Source organism: Onychostruthus taczanowskii, unplaced genomic scaffold, assembly GCF_017590055.1.
Source record: "Onychostruthus taczanowskii isolate IOZ18803 unplaced genomic scaffold, ASM1759005v1 scaffold49, whole genome shotgun sequence".
NCBI lineage: Eukaryota > Metazoa > Chordata > Aves > Passeriformes > Passeridae > Onychostruthus > Onychostruthus taczanowskii.
The window spans coordinates 3,042,925-3,064,698 of record NW_024502458.1 but is presented as its reverse complement, the minus strand read 5'-3'; the positions used below and the strand labels follow the sequence as shown (position 1 = coordinate 3,064,698).

Sequence of the window (21,774 nt, the reverse complement as noted above, 5' to 3'; positions counted from 1 at the left end):
AAAACCCAATAACTGGAAGTTTCCTTAATGTGTTATTACTACTCTTTCTATGTTTGTACACTCTCAGAACCTCCACAGAAACAGTCTATCATTTCAAAGCTCAATAGTCATACGCCTATTTCCACACATTTATAGGAATTGGCTGTTTACATGAAAAAAAGGAGTTTGTAGTTTCTACATTTCCATCAATTTAAAGCACAGAGAGAAAAAAACCCTTTTTTTTTCCTTAGGAACCCTCTAATGCCTCTGTACAGCTGAACTAAACTAAATCATGACTCTCAAAATGAGCCACAGTATTGACTAAGAAAATATGCACCGACATGAAAGTAAAATCCCACTGTACATGCACCACAAATCTAGTAAGAGGCAAGGTTAAATTGCAAATTAAAAACATCTTTCAGTGATGAGTAAGTGAGCAATCTGCTTCCACCTGAAGTCAGGACATTAATGAGTGTCTGAAGTCAAACAAAACACACAAGGCCTCTGCCAGATACCCCTGTCAGAGCTCTCCTCTATAACACAAAATTGTCTTGGTCTTTACAGACCAAGATTTTCACTCCCAACTGCTTCATCATGGGCAGATGCTGTGGTACTCAAAATACAGGAAAGCACTGAACAGTGAGAAGGCACTGCAGAACACTGACTCCCAGTTTCCCTCACTACTGGTTGATTGTCAAGGACATTATGGGACCGCCTGGCTCTGAAAAGAGAATATCAGCTCCCATAGACAAGGAGAAAGCTATCCCAGCCAGATCCTGAGGGAGTTGCTAGCTCACAGCTGCTTTTCCAACTCTTATTCTAGCTACTGAGAGGGTCAGTCTTTGCAATAAAAATCCCATGTTTCCAATAGGTTAAAAATTATCCCATTTTCGTATTTTATAATGTGATAACACAAACATTTGAAATATGTTCAGCACGTATGGAAAAAAAAAAAGTGAAGAATTGTATCTGAAAAGAGCCGAAATCTTATTGAAAAATAATTCTATATCATATCACAAAGTACAGAGTCAAGAATAAAGAATACACAGATAACATCTGAGCTCTGGGGGACAGTATCTGGCAGATGAGAGGGCTCTCATCAATATTCCTGAGAAGGCAAAAGTCATATTTAAAAAAAACCCAAACTCTATGTAATGAAACATTGCTTCTCTTTCAACAAAATCCCAAAGCTCTTCTCTGCCAGAGATAAATATCAGGAGTGAAAAGCTTGCCAATAGCTCTGGTTATTTTGTCTTGATTATTTATTGAAGGATGGCAAACACAGCCAGAAACTGCTTTGTGGGCAGTTCTGAAAGAGAAAAATGTCCTTTCATTACAAGTGTAAGCTGTCCCTACCAATGATAGGAGCCAGAGATATGAGGATACAGGATTTTTTAATAATCCCAATGAAATGAAACAAGGGTGTTTATCAAATGGAGGCAAGGGGGGAAGGCCTTTATAAGGCCTCATTTTGTTCCCAGGGCTTGAGCCAAACCTACTGAGGGCATCTTTCAACTGACTGGCATCCCTGGGCCTCTTCTCATGGATTCCAATAGCATTCAAACAGTAACTTAAGGCAATGATAAAGCTCCCATTGACTCCAGTCAGAGCAAAAATGGGGCTCAAATTAAATGGACTCTATAGAAAACCTAACTTGTCATGAATGGCTATTATAAAATCTACAGCAGATGCTGAAATGTTAATTGCTAGACTAAGAGCTACAAAACAATTAAAAACCTGTTTTCAATAATAACAGAGTTTGTGCAATGTAGTATTAGCCATGTTTCAAGCAGCCAGTAATTGTTTTCACTGCCTCATAAAACAAGGTACTAAATGAATGCTATGGAAAGACCTTCTGAAGAAGCCTTTGTGGCCAACGTGACCCACTGATTTTGGCAATGAGTGCACCACCCAGCAAATAGGAACACGCTCCAGCACTGATCGTCCTCATCTGGAGAGGAGGAGCATCACAGCAGGAATTCTACTGCAAACATAATTTTATTTTCTGCAGACTGTCAGGAAGTCTCTGAGTCTGTGACTTCTGGCCCATTAGAGCAAAATGTTGTTACAGAATATGCAATGGAATTGGATTAATTCTCAGTTGCACTAAAGCACTCTCTACACTGAGCTGCCAGAAAGTCTTGGAAAATAAGTGTACATGAAATTGATAGTATGTACTTCGTTTGTCTATAATAATTGATACCCTAGACATTATCATTAAGGGGATGGACTCACTTAACTCTCCGCAGCTTTTTCAGCAATATCATTGTAGCAAACTACAACCACTGGCTTCTTACTGTGCTTCCCATAAAAGGAATGAAAATACCCTAACATCCAAATTATTATCAACAAACTGCCAGTATGTAACCATATCTAATATAATATTTCCCCTCAATTTATTTTCATTACAATTATCCTCTCTTTTGCAATTAGACATCAATATTAGGACATATTCCTTGATAATTTTTTTCTTCCTCACTTTAAAATAATCTGGTTCCCATTTTTCCTCCTCCACCCATAATTTCAGGGAAACCATGCCATAAAATAAGTCAAGCTGCTTTCTGAAAAATTCCAGATGATAACTGCTATATGCATCACCCTCCCTTAATTCTAGAAAGCAAAATGTTTTAAACTGCCATATAAGTTCCTCCAAAGTAGATCAGAAAAACTAGTCCATACCTCTTGTGCAGGAGTAACTGTGTTGGAAGAAAAAAATGCATTTATACTGTGTGAATGCAACCACACTGTGACATAATATGGCCACAATCACCTTAAATCTCAATATTTAACAGGCATTATTTTATACATCTCACACATGTAGAAACAGTTAAAAGAAGCCATCAGTCAGTAAACTGCTGATTGTTTACATTTTAATATGCTCATTATCCTGATTTGAGGTTTTGCACAAGAGCAAGAAGAGTTTTGTCAGAGATTCAGACAGATTACTTCTTCCTCCACATCCTACTGCAGTCTCAGAAGTAATTTACCCCCACTACCAGAGATACTATCTGTGGTAACACAGCAGGTTTCAAACACGTGGCCAAAGTGTGAAGATTCAGGGTATTTCAGGAGAACACTTACTGGTTTTTCAGAGAATGAATACTCCCCAAGATTGAGACTACACAAGAGGATACAAGACGAATTCAAAGATTCATTGTAACTGACAATAAAAAAGGATCTCCACTGCCCCCACCCCCAGGTATTTTCCTCAGTGAGGGGAAAAAAATTCAGGGCAAATAGCTAAATCAGGCGCTTTTTTTTACCCCAGGTTAGGAAGTTAATTGGGTTTATCACATAATTAGATTATTTGAAGACCTAATTTTAAGGGAGTTGCTCATCTGATCTGTAGCAGCTTGACAAAAACCTCCTGTATTCAACAGGAACAATTACAAAATCCACTCAATTTAGTAAATATCTTTATTGTCAGAAAAAGTGCTGATGGCCAGCAGGTTAACACCTCACTCTTTGAAAGACATTCATACAATTTACCCAATTACCTGAATGGCTGGCTTTGCTTCCCCACTCCCAGCTTTTCTAGGTCATTTTCTTCTATGCTTACCATCTTACAGAAGAAAATCACTTGTATAAGATGCTGATGGACACGAACTCGTAAGGAACAACCCTAAAACCACATTATAAACTTCCTGGAAACAAAATCTGACAGTTGGTGTCTATATACAGTCTCATGAAAACCATTTAATATTTGGGCAAGGGAAAGCAATCCAAAATGCAAAGCTGCTGGATAGATGACTTGCAGGTTTCTGACTTACACACCAGCAAAATCAGCCTCTGTGTGGTGCTGGAACCAGACTGCCTTTGTGACATGAACAGAATGAAGTTTTTTATCATGCTTTTGAAATGAAATTATACTTACAGAAAATACCAATTTTGCCAATAAGTGAATCTAAACTCTACTGCCTCTTCTGTTTGTATTTACTGCTAGCACTGAACAACAAAAAGCACACCCAACAAAAGTGCACCAAGTAGCTGGAAGAAAGCAGGAAGACTTGCAGGGCACTGAGTATCAGATGAAACTCCATGCTTTACTGTCAGCTTTTTCATGAAATTCTTAAATAGAAGTATAGTGGGAATAGAAGCCAAGTGGGAAGGAGACTGAAGGGATCAGACTGCTATTTAGATACAGGAGGCCAAAACCACCAGAGGATAAAGCAGCAAAACCATTTTGCATAACAAATATGTTATAACAAAAAAATAGCCTCCAAAACAGTGACAAATTGTGAAGTTTGTCATCCAAAAAGCAGAAATAGTTTCAAGGCATGTTCAAAAGATCATCTCTATGTAATCATATTTATGCTACTTTTCTTGCTTCTGCTGGGATTCAGAAGACAAACGATTGCAATATCTTCCAGTTAACTTGCCTGATGTAATAAATGAAGACACTGCAACCTGCTGCCCCCTATAAATTCTTGTTACAAATGCAAAGCATTTTTGGCAGCAGCCAAGATCCTAATACAATCATAAATACCTAAAGTCCAGTCACAGATGTGGAATTTTTTACAGACAATATTTCTAGATATGAATAGCTTGAAATTTTATTTCAAGTTATTCTTTAACTTCTTTAATATCCCCACTTTCATAAAACTCACATGCAATGAACCACTACAGACTGACGTGCATTAAGAACAAAAGCACATTTGGCTTGAAATTTTATTTCAAGTTATTCTTTAACTTCTTTAATATCATAAAACTCGCATGCAATGAACCACTACAGACTGATGTGCATTAAGAACAAAAGCACATTTAATCACCTTACCTGTACTGGCATAGCCCAAAGGTTAGGGCAGAGGAAGAAGAACCACATCAGCTGATTTGTGTCTATGGCAACGAGGTTACAGATCTGGCCTGCTGTCATCTCCCCCATAGACATGTTAGAAGTTGAAAGCTGCATAATTTTATTGTATATTTTTGTCTGGAAGAGAGATCAAAAGGTACTAGCATATAGAAATAAAATGAGACTTCTAGCTCCATCTAAACTTCAGGCCCAGCATATCGAGGGCAGACAATATTTCCAGTAATTTGAGTGAAGAGAATAAAGTTTGGCCTTGTACATTATTTCTTAAAATTTAAAGCTACTATTCTTCCCTAACACAAAGCAAAGTGCTGTTACCTGCATTGTGGTTGTCTAAGTACTCCCGTTTTTCATCCCTGTGCATCAATAAGAGAATGAAACCTTTACTACCCAAAAATGCCCAATAACCACATTAGCAACTTCATAGTTAATCAAACTAATGTGGTTTTTGGGCATTTTTGGTTAGTGAAGGTTTCACTGTCTTATTGATTTATGCCTGTCTTATTGATTTACACTCTCCACAGAGTGCCCTTCTTAAAACTAACACTAAGATATTATTATATTCAATATATAATCCTTAATGTATTATAATCCTTGTTATTTTTTCTGGCAATTGACTCAAGCCCCATCCAATCTCAGCACAATGTTCCTGGCTGAGAACATGGTGATATTTTGTTTAGAGAACTCAGTTCCATTACACAGATTAATTCACAGACAGTGAATGTCTCAGGTACAATTCTGTACAGACTTAAACAGTTGCCTCAGTGCAGAATCAGGCACCAGGTATAAAAATAACATAGTACAGAATAATGAAAGCACACTTTTACCAGCTAATCTCATAAAAATCAAATAGAACACACTGAACAGTGGTAGATTTACACACAGGACAGGAAGAGAGAAAAGATTTAAAGAAAAAAAAAAAGGAAAAGAAGTATAAAAATACTGCCATTAACACTGATCTGCTCCTTAGAGTGCTGACTAAAAATTTTCCAATTTGAATAGTCCAACTGGCATTATCTGGACCTCTATTATCCAGAACAGTGAATACAAATCTTTTCTTAAACATAATTTATTTAGCACTCTTTTCCAACTATTCCCCTACTGCACTTGCTTTGGTCCTTGTATTTTTTCAATCCCTTGCAGGTCAGGTTTTTGGGGTTTTTTTTTTGGTTTTTTTTTTTTTTTTTTTGTGCTTTTGGGTCAAATTTTTATTCCTGTAGAATTTTTCTACTTCGCTCTAGTCAGGCAAAACCAATGGATGGAAACCAGAAGTCTGTCAGCTGACAAGTGCTTCCAAGTGTAAGATCAAAAGATAATTAAACAATTAGGCTGCTATTGAAAGCATCTATCCATCATGGAGACTCCCCACAGGATCCGTGCAGCTCAGTGGATAAATAGTGTAACTTATAAGTTACACTAAGCCTGGATTTCATGCTGTCACAGGGTATGTTTCAGTCAGTGCCTCTGGCAATCCCACACTGTAATCTTACACCAAATTCTCTCATTTCCAGGCACAGAGCTTTGTATGCTACATCAAACTTTGAACTATAGTTGTCAGCTATACAGACCCCATTTTTGCAATCTGACTTATGTTCAGTGCTTACAGACTCCACTGTGCCTGGCAGATTTTGTGGCATAATCCATAGAACAGAACACTACTCATGCATTGGGAATACAGCCTATCCTTCTATATCCAAAATATATTTACAAAGACATTTTAAAGATGCTTTATTTGCAAGTGATGTGATATTACCAAAAAATGCCTTTGAGATGGGAGAGGTGCAGTTCACACCTAAACTACTTCAAAAGTTACATTCAATTTTACTGCCAGCAAATTTTTGCTTGAAGGTAAGAAGAAATACAGCACTGGATATTAAAAATAAATATTTATATAAAGCCATCAAAATAAGATGCAAAGTAAATAACTCAGGGCTAACACAATTTCTAACAGCAATGGTACATACAATATATTTCAGGAGAGAAGCATTTTAGAATTTAACAATTATATAATTTATATTTACAACTACATGTTTATGAGGGTGTGAAAAGGTTAATTAGTAATTTATTGGGTACCTGTATTGCACCTCTCAAGTTGATTCCTGTTTCAATAGCAACATAGTAAGATGCTTGCAGAAATGTCCTTTGCAACAGAAGGGCAAAAAATAAGAGTACAGCCAAAACATAAGCATTGGACAGGAACTCTTGCGATGAAATAAAGAAAACACCAAGAATTTTAGTCTGTAAAAAGAAAAAGTTAGAAATCAGGTGCAATGGTAATTTGCATAATTAATAAGCAGAGATAATCACAGTTTATTACTTTGAAAGTGCTCCCAACCCTGTCTGAAATCTCACAGTTTATCACTTCAAAGAAACAGTCTCATAACATGCCAACTCAGTAAGCTTCATTTAAATGCAAAATGATGTTTATAGGATTTCTGATATCCTTCCAAGACTCTAGGACACTGAGTTACTCCATATGGTCATTTATTAAAAAATGTGCACTGCCCATCATCAGAAAGGAACAGTTAACATCCTTTGGGAAAAATTACTCTCATTATTTAACACCTCAGGTTACTGAACACTAAAAATGACCTTCAGAACTTGTAAAAAACTCAAAACTTTTGGAACCATGCAAATTATTTTGGCCTGCAGCAACTTGTTCACTTTTATATACAGTCATTACCTTCTAGCAAGCTCATGAGATCACCAAAGTGCATTCTGAATCACGTCTACAGCTCAATGGGAAAACAGTGCATTTTTTTCAGATTATATTTAACAAGCTGACATCTTTGGTGCCACAACAACTTGAGAGGCTGGCTCACCATGAAAAGCCTTCCGTAACTAAGATGTCTCCATCTTCCTCTTTCTCCTTCAAAACATTGATTGCTGGATTTGGCTTCCATTAAATGCAAAATTAAGAAGATGACTCCTTCTATTTCCTTTCAGAGGGTTTCTTACCATTTACACTCCTGCTGTATATCCCTTGCTCAGCACATTTTTTCTTGCCTACATAGCCTCTTTGCTGTTGAAGTTTTCACAACTGCTCTAACACTTAACCAGCTACATTTCACAAACTCTCAGTGTCTGTACATTTTATTAGATCTGATCTGCACTTCACAGTTAACTTCATAAAAACCCCATATGGCAAGTTCATACAGAGGCAAAATTTGGGTTTTTAAGCGGTTCTTTTGGCTGAGCCAGCTGGAAAAGGAACAAACTTCTCCCTACTCTTATTTACACCCTGGTTGCTCCAACCTGCACGCTTCCATTGCTTACTGTGCACTAGCTGGGGAGCTAACTGGATTTCTTCCTGAGCCAATTCAAATCATTGAGATAAGAAAATCAGCCCAGGAAAAAAATAATAGGCCAAATGAACCAAATCCCCAGTCAGTGCCAGAAATATAAAGCGAAGAAGAAAAGAGGAGCATAGGTGACAAGGAATGCAAAAGGAGGAAGATTTTAAAATCTGTATGTGCAAAACTCTGAACCACTATAGTACACATCAGCAATTACAGTACATGTCAGCACAAAGCATGTGCAGTTCAGATAAAGAGACATTTAACTGCTATTTTACCTATTTGCACCCTGAAGGGATTTTAAAGCCCGAATTTATTACTTATTGCAATAGCAATTCCAATAGGCTATAGCAGTATTTTATACTACAAATAGTCTATAGTACACTAAAAATGAGTTTCTCTTAAAGATTATTTACAGTCTTACAAGTTCAGGCTTTCAGTGCTGTCCTCTACACACATCTGGCCAGTACTGCTAATCTCTGCAGCTAATACCACTTTTTACTGTATGTAAAAGAACACTTTTTTCCCTAGAACTATGTTTGACAAACCATCCTTGCCTAGCAATGAGATTCTGGTGCAGCATTTATTCTCATCAAAACATTATATAATAGACAAGGAGGGAAAGTGAGATGAATATTCTCATCCTTCCTTCTAATACTCCCTTGAGAGAAAAAGAGGACAAACATACATACATAAACATCACACACTTGCTGATAGCAAGATGTTTGCCAAGCCTCAGATGCATTATCAGGCCATTATGGCTTACTGAGCATACCTGTATTTAAGCTACAATAGGTTCTACACACACTTGTCATCCTGCAGGAAACACAGAAATAAACTGGACACTTCCTGAACTTTTCACACATAAGGCAAATAACCTTGTTTGAGAAGTTGACAGAAATAATTAGATGTGTTATTTTCAGAAAAGGCTTTGGAAATATTCAGTGTCCCACCTTCCTGACAACTTCAGGGTAACACCAGTTCTTAAAAGTTGCTCTAACCAGCAAAAGGCTGAGCAAAAAGCTGCTATTTAAATTCATAAAGACTGTAGACTCACACAATCTTAATGTCAATACTGGGCTTTTTGCTACACTGGGTCCTATGACTTCTAGAACTTTTAAAATAATGAGTTTGCTGCATCTCTGAATGTGTTATGTCAGCAGCTACTCTTACTGGAACTGCTAATCCTAACGTTGCAACATGGAAGATGCTACCAGCAAATGATAAAGGTTATCATTCTGTCAGTCTCTTCTTCAGTGTGAAATGATTAACACTCAGAGAAATTCGTGTCACAGGAATGTTCTGGGGTGGCCATAAATATTGATACTGGAGTTATAAATAAACATGAAGAGCATGACAGAATTTAAGACACTGTCGTGCTCTGACTAACTGCAGCACTAACTCGAGCAGCTAATACTGCCTGTGACACCCATGTGATCTGAGTTACAGCTCCAGGGTGGATTATATCTGGCACAAAGGATCTGAGGAACAGAACAATTATTCTATCTCTTAACCTTCAGTTTCACAAAGACAATTTCTCTTTGAAAGATAGAGTTGACTCATTACAACATCTCAATCGAAATATTTAAGATGTAGCTGAGTAAGAGATGGGTAGAAGACACTCTCCATTGTACTCACAATTTATATAGCTTATCTGATTCTGTCCCACTGGGTGACAACTCTTTCCAGTGCCCTCAAACTCAGCAGCACATCAAACACAAACACTGTTTCCCCACACTTATCATCACCTCCATATGACATCATTTTAGCAAGCTTGTTACTCACACCTGTGAGGCTCACAGGGGCAAATTATAAGGCAAGGTTTTCCTCTTTTGACTCATTACAAGCAGGGATATAGCATTCCTACTAGTAGAGCTGCTGTATTTCTTTCCAAAACAGACCATGTTGGCTAGGTATCTGAACATACATGGGAGCCCTCCTGAACAGCCCAGTCTGCTTCCAGATAGTTTGAATAGAAAACGTTCATTAGAAAGATATTTCATCTCATCCAGCAAAAGCAATTTTCAAACTTAAATGTTGTTAGACCTTTACCATAAAAAAACACCCCAAACAATGTCAAAACAAGGAAAACATAAGCAAAGCTAAAATACACCCTTAGTTGTCACTTGTGGACTACAGACCGTCAGTGAATATTGCTGTTAGGTGATCCCAAATTGGTGTCAATGGCAACAGTGAGGTTACTGCTCAGCTAGCGAGTGAGGACTCTTGGCTGGTGAAGCTGCTTAGGGCCTATCAGGACCAGACCTGAACTTTTTCTTTTTCACAGAGAAGCAGTAGCTGACAATTTTAGAAAAAAATTAAATAGGACAACCCGCAAATTATATCAAATCACAATTTCAGCTGAAACAGTGTCCCAAACAAATTATTGAAAAGCAGAGCTCAAGAGCTTCCACAGTACTTTGCTGGAATATAGTACTATAGTATTAAATTAATATTTTCTCATTTCCTGCTTTGACTGGCTTCCTTTGAAACCACTCACTGTAATAAAGTTTCCAAATATTAGGATAAGGGTCGCAAAATGGACAAACAGTTAATTTTAGCCTGAGGCCTTTGTTAAGTTTTCTGCACTGCAGCTGATGGACTTCAATATTTACAGTGGACCTAATCCAAAGTGTACTTAAACAGATGGGTATATTTCCATTAGTGTCAAAATACTTTAGAAATAGTCTTATATCAGACACTAAGTGAGCTGCAGAAATAAACTGATCTATCCTGTAGAAATCCAGCCTGAGTGACCTCACCTTGTAATGAAAAGATGCTTCCTGAGTTACATTTTTATTTTTAGTTAATCAAGAAATATGTCTGCTTCCTCTCGGAGAACATTCATTTAAATAGCATCCTTTAAAAATACGTTTCAGTTGATCTTTCAAAACTAACCTCCCCAAAGGCACTAGAGGGAATGCTTGGCCACAGTTAAATTACTTGGCATTTTATGATGATGACAAAACTTTGCTTTAATCCTCTTAGATATCCCTCATTTTTAGAAATGAAAAGCCAAGCCTATTAAAAAAAACACTTTTCCTTTCTGCAAAGCACTTGGTCACATACTTGATTGAATCTCTACTCAAGACCACCTAAATTCCTTATGATATTGATGGGATTCTGGATATGCTTCACTGGTCTCTTGAATTAGGTTATTTTCCAGAATGCAAGGCTGACAAGATGCATGGCTCACATACTTTGCCCCCCAAGAATTACAGAATGGATCAGGTTGGAAGGGACCACTGAAGGTCACCTAGTCCCACCTCCCAGCTCAAGTAGAGTCATCCCTGAGCACATGGCACAGGATTGCATCCCAACTGGTCTTGAATATCTCCAGGGAGGGAGACTGCACAACCTCTCTGGGCAACCTGTTCCAGTGCTCAGTCACCCACACTGTAAAGAAGTTTTTCCTCATGTTCAGGTGGAACTTCCTGTGCATCATTTCCTGCCCATGGCCTCTTGTCCTATTGCTTGGCAGCATCAAGCAGAGGCTGGCTCCATCCTCTTGAGACCCTCCCTTTGGATATTTGTAAAAATTGATGAGGTCCCCTCCCAGTCACTTCTTCTCAAGGCTGAACAAGTCCAGCTCCCTCAGTGTGTCCTTAAAAGGGATGCTCCAGTCCCTCAATCACCTTTGTTGCCCTGCACTGGACGCCCTCCATCCCAGCACAAGAGTGGGTATCAGTCACTACATTCACACTGGCACTGTCAGCACTCACAAACACAGAACAGAGTCGCTTTCCTTACTGAGGACAAACAATACAGAGTCACACAGCATCCCTTTTTGACTCCTCTCTTTTGGTGACATTTTGACAGTACCTGTGGGCGGATGGTGTTATTTCCTTTTCCAACATTGTGAACAATCCCAGAAATGCAGAGCGGCCCGGCAAATCCAAGCAAGTCAGCCAGAATACGGAATGTGCTGCTCAGAAGTAAGGGTCTTCCAAAAGCACAGCAGAGAGCACGCCAAATGGATCTGGATCCTTGGGGAGATGATGATCTTTTGTTCTGCTCAGAATTAAATTAAAATTAGTAAGAATTATGCTATACATTAACCTCAGGTCTGATAAATCATTGATATTTTATCACTGCTTTAATTCATTGACAATCATTTGTAATCTCTCAGGCAGAAAGCAGAGGAAATACAACTATTGTTTCTTTTTGTAGAGTCAGAACAAAGCAATAATTTGAACATCCCTCCACAAAGGGAACCATGATTTCTTTCCTACCTTTAATAGTGATCAAGTAAGTATGTTGTTTGTGGCCTTCTAAGGAAGGAAAAAAAGAGGGAGGGAAGTGACAGGTTTTTGTTCTCTGGTGAACACGGAGACTGGAAGCATACACTTTTTAGGCAGGATGCAAACAAGTTCTTTTAGAATCCCGTACACACTCAGCTCCCACTGAAAAGTGAAAATTAATTTGAGCTGAGGTAGTTTCAGCCTTGAACTCTTCTACGGGCAAACTGTAACTGAAATAACATGGAAAAAAAATAGCCCTACAAGGCCTAATTAATACAGACTGTGTAATTGAATGTTTCCAGGGTCTTATTAGAAGGAATAATGGTGTAGAGAACACACTCCATGATTACTTTCCACAACAAAATAGAGGCTGTACACATTTTACACACATTTAACCAGTAATGTGTTTGACATGTATTTTTGATTGGAGAAACGTCACTATTTGTATGAGGTACAACTGAGAATGTGTTCTCTTGGTATATGGACTGCTATGCCAATGAATACTTCATTTGCATCGTATCTGTTTATATCTCTTTGTGCCAAGCTTGTATGATAAAAAGTAATGAAAAACACAAGCTCTGAGTAAGCAGACAGACATAATTCCATGCTTTGCATACCTTCTGTGCTTCAAAAGCCTCATTAAGGCGAATGTAATTGGTCAGAGCTCTCATAGCAATGGGAAGCTTGCCTATGGTTTTCAAGTCTATTGGTTTTTTATGGGCAGTCTTGATGAATGTGTTCATCCACCAGTATGTTCCCTTGGATAACAGATTCACAAAGGGCTGCAAGAATCGCACGCCAAGATCCTGGAGATCCTCAGGAGGTTTAACTTCTTTTGGAGTTTTGAAGAAAACATACCTCTGAAATCCAGAAAAATGCCAGCAGAATCACAGGGAATACGTAGAAAATACAAGCTCACAAAGAATAGATAAGGACATTGCAGATAATCAGTGAATCAGTATTGGTTTCTTAAAAGACATTCTACAGCAATCCAGTTTCCTCAGGTACTGAGGATAATCAGAGGCATCCAATCTAGAAATAAGTAATTCTTATCATTCACTATGACTCTGCTTATGGTGCAAAAATTGCATACTTGCAGGGGAAAAAAAACCAAACCACCTTACAGAATCAACATCATTATGGCTGGGAGACCTTCAAATCATCCAGTACAACCACCAAGCCAGAACCTCCCTAATCACCCCTACACCATATCTCCAGACACCTCTGGAACACATCCAGATGTGCTGACTCCACCACCTTCCTGGGCAACTTGTTTCAGTAAAAAGTTTTTCTAACAACTAGTCTGAACCTCCATGGTGCAACTTAAGACTATCTCCTCTTGTCTTTTCCCTTGAGACATGTCAGAAGAGACTGACCCCCTTAAGTATTTAAGCAGGACAGACCCAGCATCGCTTTGAGTTCCACAAACAAATGAGCACAACATGGGATGCAGGAGCTACGGCAGAGCCCTGAGGTTATGACTAGGATTTATCTCCCACACCACACTACTTCAGGTTTGTTAGCTCAGAACATGGAGCTACTGCTGCTGCAGCAAAAAAAATTACATAGGAATATTTCTTTCCCTCCTAAATTTAATTTGTGAGCACAGTCGGTGAGTGCCAGCTAAAGGGAACTTTGGAATTTATGTATCCAGCAGTTTCCAAAGCCTCAGTTTAGATTATGACTGCAGACACTGCAGAGGAAAAAAAAAATATATAGCTGGGAGGAACCCTAGTAGCCCAAATAAATCACTTATTGTGATTGTCTCCTGGAAAATGAGAGATGCTATTTGTGTGTCTAAGATATTCTCTGATAGAGCAGACAATTTCTTTCTATCAGTCTTCTCTTGCATCAGAAATACTTGGCTCTCATGACTGAAACAGAATAATTTTAAAATTGACAGCAAACTCAAACAGATGAAATTGATCTTAAATTATCAACAACAGAGTCTGGCATTTTTTGAAATTACACATTCATCTGGCCTAGAAAATAGTATTAACCCTTGGTAGTCAAATAGATTTCTATTTCTAACTGGATTTTTCTTTCTCCTTTAGTAATGCATTTCACACCAAGTACCTAGAAAAGGGATTAAAAAAAATACCAATAACCCAAAAAACAACCAATAAAAACCACAGAAGGAGACTGCTAGCATAGTTACTTACCCTGACCCTGATGACATTGATTTCTACAGCTAGTAGCATTCCATAAAGAACAACCAAGAGTCCTGTGAGGCAAAATCGAAGCTGAGAAAATCCAACCCCATTATCACAGAACTTCACAAATTTGATGGTTTTAGTTATGAAAGCTAAAGTCCAGTAGAACAGCAATGCTGTAGAGAAAAAAAATAAAAACCAAACAAATTAACCAGCTCCATAGTTGCAAAAATATACAATGGCATTATAAAATATAATTAAGGAAGAATTCAACAAAATATATAAAACCAGATAGTGGCCTTTCTCATGTCAAACAGAACCCTAATTTAATTCCAAAAACATTAAAATAATGTTAGTTCTAAATGCCTTTTCCATTAGATTTAGTGATATCTCAAAAGTTTCACAAAGTGAAGTCCGCTGAAGGAAATTTCATCTGCTGTATACCTGTATCCACATCATCAGCTCAAGGGAGGGTGTTGCTCCAAAAGTGAAGGTGCCTGTGAATAATGTTCTTCAGATTTGGTTAATGCTACAAGACTGCTATGAATGTGGCTTGAAGGAAAATTCCCTACAAATCTCTGGGATATTTCAGGAACAGATATTAAAAGATGTGGTCCAAACTGCTGCTGCACTGTCGTTCAACACAAATTCCATATATGTAATTCACAATGTAGATAAAACAATCACATCAAGGAAGGACATTCTGGCACTCATGGAATACAACTTCCACTTTTTAGTGTTCCAGGAAACCACTCGTCTCAAGGTGCTCATGCTGCCATCAGCTACAGCAAAATAATCCATGGAATAAACTCTGGTGGCTTGGAAGCACTCTCCATACCATTAATCACACCATAAGTCAGCTCCTGTTCCCTATTCTTAAGGAAATGCCTCCCAGGGTCATATTCTTTTAAATAAACCTTTCAGTGCTGCTGTATCTGCCATGGTGCAACAGATGGAATGAGCTCTAACTGCCAAGAAAAGCTTGGATGTGCTTTCCAAGTGTCTTGCCGGAACACCACAGAAAGACTTCAACCAAGGCATTAGCAACTCTAAGTCTAGCTTAAATATGGACAATCATCAGGAAGTTGCATAAATTTCAAAGAATTGGTGGTGCTCCAGCTACACTGAGGCACCAGAAAGCTCTCTGGAGATGCACTCTGGGGCTATCCTTCCAAGCAAAGCTAAATTCAATGCAGAGAATCCAAGTGAGATTTGGGACTGCCAGCCCTGCTTCTACAGAAATCAAGTTAAAACCTCTCCTTTTAATGAAGGCAGAGAATAGAACAGTACAGGAACACTGTGCATTAGGACATTTGCCAAGGGAGTCTCTCTTCCTCTAAAATTAAGAGGCCAGTTCATAAGAGGAAAACACTGAATGGTCAGGTATTTGCACATTGCACTTCAGTGGCCAATGTGATTGCAGAGAGGGTTTAAAAGATACACTTACCAAATTTCTCTTGTAAAACTTTAACTTTTTTATGTAAGGCTTCCTACCATCTTCCCAACTTAGACTGCTTCTCATCCTGTTTCAGACTGCTTCCTTCCTTTGAGGCACTATCCCTCCCTATTCTCACTACTTCTGACTATAACATCTTACTTCATCCAAGAATTACATTCCATGCTGTTCTACTCTTAACCACCCTTACCCGTTAAACCTTGTTTTGTTTCATTCTTCCACCAATAGGCTGAGAACACATCCCTCTTGGAATAAAAGGGACTTAAACACTGTACACTGAAAATATCCACCAGTGGAGGACTTCCAAAAAAAAAAAACCAAGCCAACAGGCGTTTATGTATGTCTTGGAAATATAAATAAGAACTAGCAGAGCCATTCTCCTATTTAGGGTTTAAATAAGGGTCTGTAGGACCTTTTATTATTATTATTGTTATAATGTTCATTTATCTTTTATCTAAGAAGTACTATAAAGTGCCAAACACAACATTCTCAGGTCATATTTCCTTAGAAGCATTTGAATTTACTTAGCTTGTCACTTTTGAATACAAGTATATCTAATCTGATCTGGAGAATGCTCACAGGCCACTCAAGGCTCCTTGGAAAATACAATTGTGGCTCTGTTCTTTATAGATGATGTTTTTATAATTTGGCTGGTAAGTACATTTTGGCTGAGAGTTTTTAGAAATTATCTCTGAGAACTTAAATTGGTCTGAAGTGCAAAGTGATCAGACCACAGAGGCATTTACTGTATTGCTTTAGATGTATTGTACATGCCTAAATGACCTTGCTTTTTCCTGGGCCATGTAAGATACCTCAACCCACACCACCAGGGTGTAGATTCTCACCTGGGCCACACCTCTGAAAAATAAGGCAATGTGCAACTCAAATTCTTCTATACTTTTATTGAATTAAGCCCAATCCAAAAAGCCACACATTTAACTGGATGTGATTTATTAATTAACCTGTGCCTGTTTGGAGAGAATTTTTCTTGTATTAAGAAATAAGCAATATTTTTATGCAAGAAGTTCCATTTTAGAGAATAAACCAATTCCAAGGGAAACAACTACAATGCAAAGGGACAAAAAATTTTAATCAGAAAAATAGAACCCTGTCTAGTAGCAGAAAGGTGTAGGCACACAGTTTGTGGTAATTGGGAGTGGGGCTGTGGCCCAGCCTCATCCCCAGTGGGCTACAGCTGTGCAGGGCAGGTGGATAATATTGAAGGTAATGAGCCATGGAGTGCCCAGGTGCACTGACCAATCACAAAAAGGTAGAGAGGGCACACAGGTGCAGTGCATGAACATGAGGGGTATAAAAGGTTGGGCTAAAGAACATGAAAGAACAGATGCTTGAAGCCTTCTGAAGTGATGTGACTCTGCATGGGTTGAAGCTTTCTGAAATTCTATGGTGACACTGTATTGTGGCCATCTCAACTGTGACATATGCTGTGGCATATACTGCAATAGTAAAGCATTCATATAATTAAAATTAGTTTAAAAAATAGACAGTTTTCTAAAATGAAAAAATTCATGTGTTCCCACACTACTACCCATTTCAATTAAAACTTCAGAGTCCTGTTGTTATTTAATAGTTTTCTACTGCTATTATTTTTGAGGTTTAAAATTTATCTTTAAAACAAAGAAACTAACTTAAAAATAGTGGAATGAGATGCTACCATTGTGTATTTTAAACATCGAGAAAGCAGCAGATTTTCCAATTCAGTACAAAAACTATTCTAAAATGAGTCCTGCTTAACTGTACAAATGTCACGCAACCATGTGGTGCAAATAGCGTCAAAATTAGCATTATTATGAGAGTGCCCTGGTAAACAGCACTACATGGGAACAGCTACATTTGTTGAAATATAATTACAGACCAAAATAATACAGAAAAAGAACACATTCAGACCAGATCAAGGTGTTCCAATAGTTGTGTCGCTCAACTGCATTCATGAAGTCAATCATTAGCTTCAGTGAATAAATATTCCAAACCTTGTCAACGTTTCTTTGATAAGAAATACTAAGAAGTAATACTTCAAAATAGCCAAGTGCCTGGGCTAAAGCTGAAAGGCAGGGTCAGGATCAGCAGAGGAACTTTGAGTCCTCCTTTTGCGTACCCAAGGAAACACACTAATCCCCACACCTGTCATGGTATCTGCCTCTTACTTGTTTATGAAGAGCTACAAATGGATTTGGTTTCTTTAAGGTACAGAGTGAAAAGCATCTTTAAGAAACAACACATCTCAGAATTTCATGGGATTGGAAAATTTCACCCTGTTCAGAATTAATAATCAGACCTTTAAGGCTCCACTGCACTGCATCAGTGAGAGTTGCTGGGTTTAAGAGTTTTTGGATAAGGCTCTGTTAGTCTTTGTTTTAAACAGCTACCAAGTCTTTGCAGCTGTGAGCATTCATCCTGCAGCTGAGGCAGATGATGCCCTGCAGTTTGCTGGAAATTCACGGATGCTCAGAAGCAGCAAGATGTCACATCAGCTCTTCTACTTTGCTTTGCAACATTAGATCCCTTCTACACAAGCCCCGTTTCCCACACACCCAGCAAAAAGCTTATCACCAACTTTAGCTTTCCCTCCTGGTTCTCATTTACCTCCTAAAATGAGGCTCTAAAGCAAAGCTGCTTCATGGCCACACTGCACTCTAGTGGGTTGACAGGTGAGTAAAGGTATAATTTAATTATCCATACTGGGCTTCTTTGCATGAAGTGCTCATTGCCTCGTCCCAGATGTCAATACAGAGTAGTTGTGATTAAGATCGAAAGATGACTAACAAACTGCATAGTTTGTGCAGTTAAGAACAAAGGATAGAGACTTCCAGAAATGTCTGTCTTAGGACAAATAAAAGAAAACCAAAAAGAAAAAATAAAAATCAAAGACAATCAGCTTGGGAAGATTTTAGACTAAAATTCAAATCAGGCAAACTAAGTGGGAAAGGCTGTGATAGTCTCATTTTCTTTATTGTCCAAGAGCTGTTAGAGACCAGATTTTCTGAGGGAGTACAATCCTTGGAAATTCTTGCAAAATTAAAATTCATCCATAATACTTAAGTAAGTGTTGGTCTTTGTTGGTTCAACTTTTTAGTATTCAAGTATTGTCCAGAGTTTATCCAGCATCAGCACTCTAAACACTGAAACACATTATCATAAAAAAGAAATCTCTACTGAGGAGGAATTATGCAAAAATGGGTAATCAACTACCAGCTGTAACATTGCTGCCCTTCTCAAAGACTTAACAGCAGGAATGTGGCTGTGACACTAAATTATTTAACATTGCATTATACATCTGAAATAACAACAAAAAGCCCAAACAACAAAACAACCTAAAAACAAAACCACAAAAATCACTGGTTGCTTTACAGGCAACTGTAACAGTCTTGCAATGCTTCCTGAGGCATAATGCCTTCCTGTGAGAAAGCATTAAAAATACTCTGTTGACTTATTTAAAAAGCAACTAAATGACCTTGCCTGTTCTTAAAGGATAAAAAAGATCCTACTTAAAAGAAAGGTACAGGAAGAAGAGCAGTCCCAAATGAGAAGACATAAAGGTTGCTAAGCCTGAATAGAAATCTAAGTCTTTGGAGAGGATTTTTTTTTTCAGGAGTTACAGCCTATTTCTGCAGAACAGGACTCTCACTTACACCAACATGTAGATCAAAATAATCTTCAATATTTAAAAGCTTTCTCAAATCTAGTTATCACTGACTTTTCCCCACCTGACAAAAACTAGAACAAAACTTTGATACACAGAACTACAATAGCACAAGAAAAACTTTAGCAGGGTCTATTGATACAGAAATCCAGCTCAAACAAAATGTGATGAGCCAGAACCAAAGAAATAACAGGTAACAGGATGTGACTAAGCGTGTAGACATCCCCAGCCTGCAGTCTACTTAAACAGATGAGAGCACAGAACAACTGCATGACCACCAGCAGCAGTGGATTTTCTATAGCTACAGTTTATTCACAATCTTACAAAATACAGAGTAGACTAGGTAGTACTCATTCATAGCATTTTCCATTCAAAAGGCCTAAAGCAGTTTTCAAAGGGAGTTTTAGGAACATGAAGCAAGAGCAAGCAGGCAGAGTAATATATTAATGACTAAAAGTCAGGCATGTCATTCCTTAGCTCCTTGCATATTTCAACAGACCATGCACATGAAGATTTCTTCACTCTTGCATCACGCTTCCACACAACAGGCTGACAAGGGGGTTTGGATTTAGAGTTAACAATTTCCCATGCTGCTTTTCCCACAAAAACAGTTTTTCCTAGAGTAACTCATTGAATCCCTGAGAACATTACACAGACTATTATTAGAAGTTAAAAACATTAAAAATAATGAAATATTTGAGCATACATAGAGGGGTAGCTTTGGTCACAGAAGACTGCAGTGACCTGTCACCAAGGAAAAAGACACAGAGCATCACCAACCACACTTCCAGATGCATAGATTTTGAGACATACCTATTAAGAGTTTGGGGAAATTGGATGTTTCAATATTGTGGTAATAGACAACCGATGTGATGGCTGCCAGGAATGCCATTCCAGCTGGCATGTACAGGTGTAAGTGGCGGGATTCAGAAACCCTTCAAAACAAAGAAAATCTGTTAAAGTCAAACCTCTCAGCTAATTAAATGTTTCCCTTTTAATTCATGAACAGTACCTTACTCTGACGTAAGATTTTCTAGAATGGTTATGGATGCAAACCTGTCCAAGTTTTAATTGAATTTTTGCTCCTAAATCACACAGTTGGATTTCAAATTCCTCCCCTGTGCTGAAAATGAAAGGTGTGTACTCCTATTCCCTACTGAAATCAATTGGAACATTGTTTAAATTAGGACAGGCAGCTCATCTCCAAAATGAGAAAAGTTAATTTAAGCGGAACTAGTTTGGGAGCTGTCCATCAAAATATGCAGATAAGACCAAACTGACAGCACAGTTCAAGATTTTCTACAGAAGCATTTTGTGAAAGTGTTTCATTTTTTTTTCAGTTTAAAAGAAGAAACAGCACCAAAGCACAGGATTTAGTTACAGTGAGGTCTGTCTTCAGTGACTGCAAGCCAACAAAACAAACCCCTATAACAGAATCATACACTCTTATGTTTTGTTCTATAAAGCAAAACTGCTGACACTTTGCTTCAGGTAGCAGCAGAAGGGGTCCTGCCAAATACAGCCTTTTGGGAATACTGGAATTGTTGGGCAATGTTGTTGATTTGTGCAGTGTTCAACAGAAATATGTTTTCTCCCCCTCTTTCTTCCTACTCATTTTCTCTTCCTTCCCAGCCTTTTGGGAATACTGGAATTGTTGGGCAATGTTGTTGATTTGTGCAGTGTTCAACAGAAATATGTTTTATCCCTACTCATTTTCTCTTCCTTCCCGCTCCCCTTTTCTTTCTTTCACAAAAAGAATTTAATGCCCTATGCTATCAAGGGCTACAATTTCCTCTGTCTCCCAGCCAGCTTCACCAGAAGAAGGAACCAAGATGACTTCAGGACAAACATTTAGGGAAATTCACACCACGTTCTCTGAATGGATTTCTTATTGCTGCATCAAACACTACTTTTGTGGAGTTTGGAGAGACAAGAAGAGCTGTGCTGGGAGGGAGATGAAAGATCATCACAGGACACCACAGCTCAGAGAGCAGAACATTCCAAATGTCTAGCAGAACCATAGGAGCTCAGGACAACCATTTCCTGCATCTCTGCTCTAGAAAGGAGAGCCTTCCCTCAATGAAGATTGGGGTAAACTCTGCAGAGATGGCTGGAGCCATGCTCACAGCCGGTCATGAACACTAAATTCCTCTTGCTGACAGTAGCTGGATGTCAATA

At 38.3% G+C, this 21,774-nt stretch overlaps 1 protein-coding gene across 2 annotated transcripts in view; it reads right to left on the bottom strand.

The window, feature by feature from the left end:
* Nucleotides 1-21,774, bottom strand: part of ABCC8 (ATP binding cassette subfamily C member 8) — a 74,366-nt gene that overhangs the window by 49,417 nt on the left and 3,175 nt on the right. For both annotated transcript variants that reach the window (XM_041414966.1, XM_041414968.1), the window contains exons 3-8: nucleotides 20,410-20,531; nucleotides 14,489-14,655; nucleotides 12,944-13,186; nucleotides 11,908-12,096; nucleotides 6,863-7,027; nucleotides 4,754-4,909 (exon numbers count right to left, since the gene is read on the bottom strand). In XM_041414966.1, the coding sequence (XP_041270900.1) occupies nucleotides 4,754-4,909; nucleotides 6,863-7,027; nucleotides 11,908-12,096; nucleotides 12,944-13,186; nucleotides 14,489-14,655; nucleotides 20,410-20,531 (1,042 nt within the window). The remainder of the gene's footprint in view (nucleotides 1-4,753; nucleotides 4,910-6,862; nucleotides 7,028-11,907; nucleotides 12,097-12,943; nucleotides 13,187-14,488; nucleotides 14,656-20,409; nucleotides 20,532-21,774) is intronic.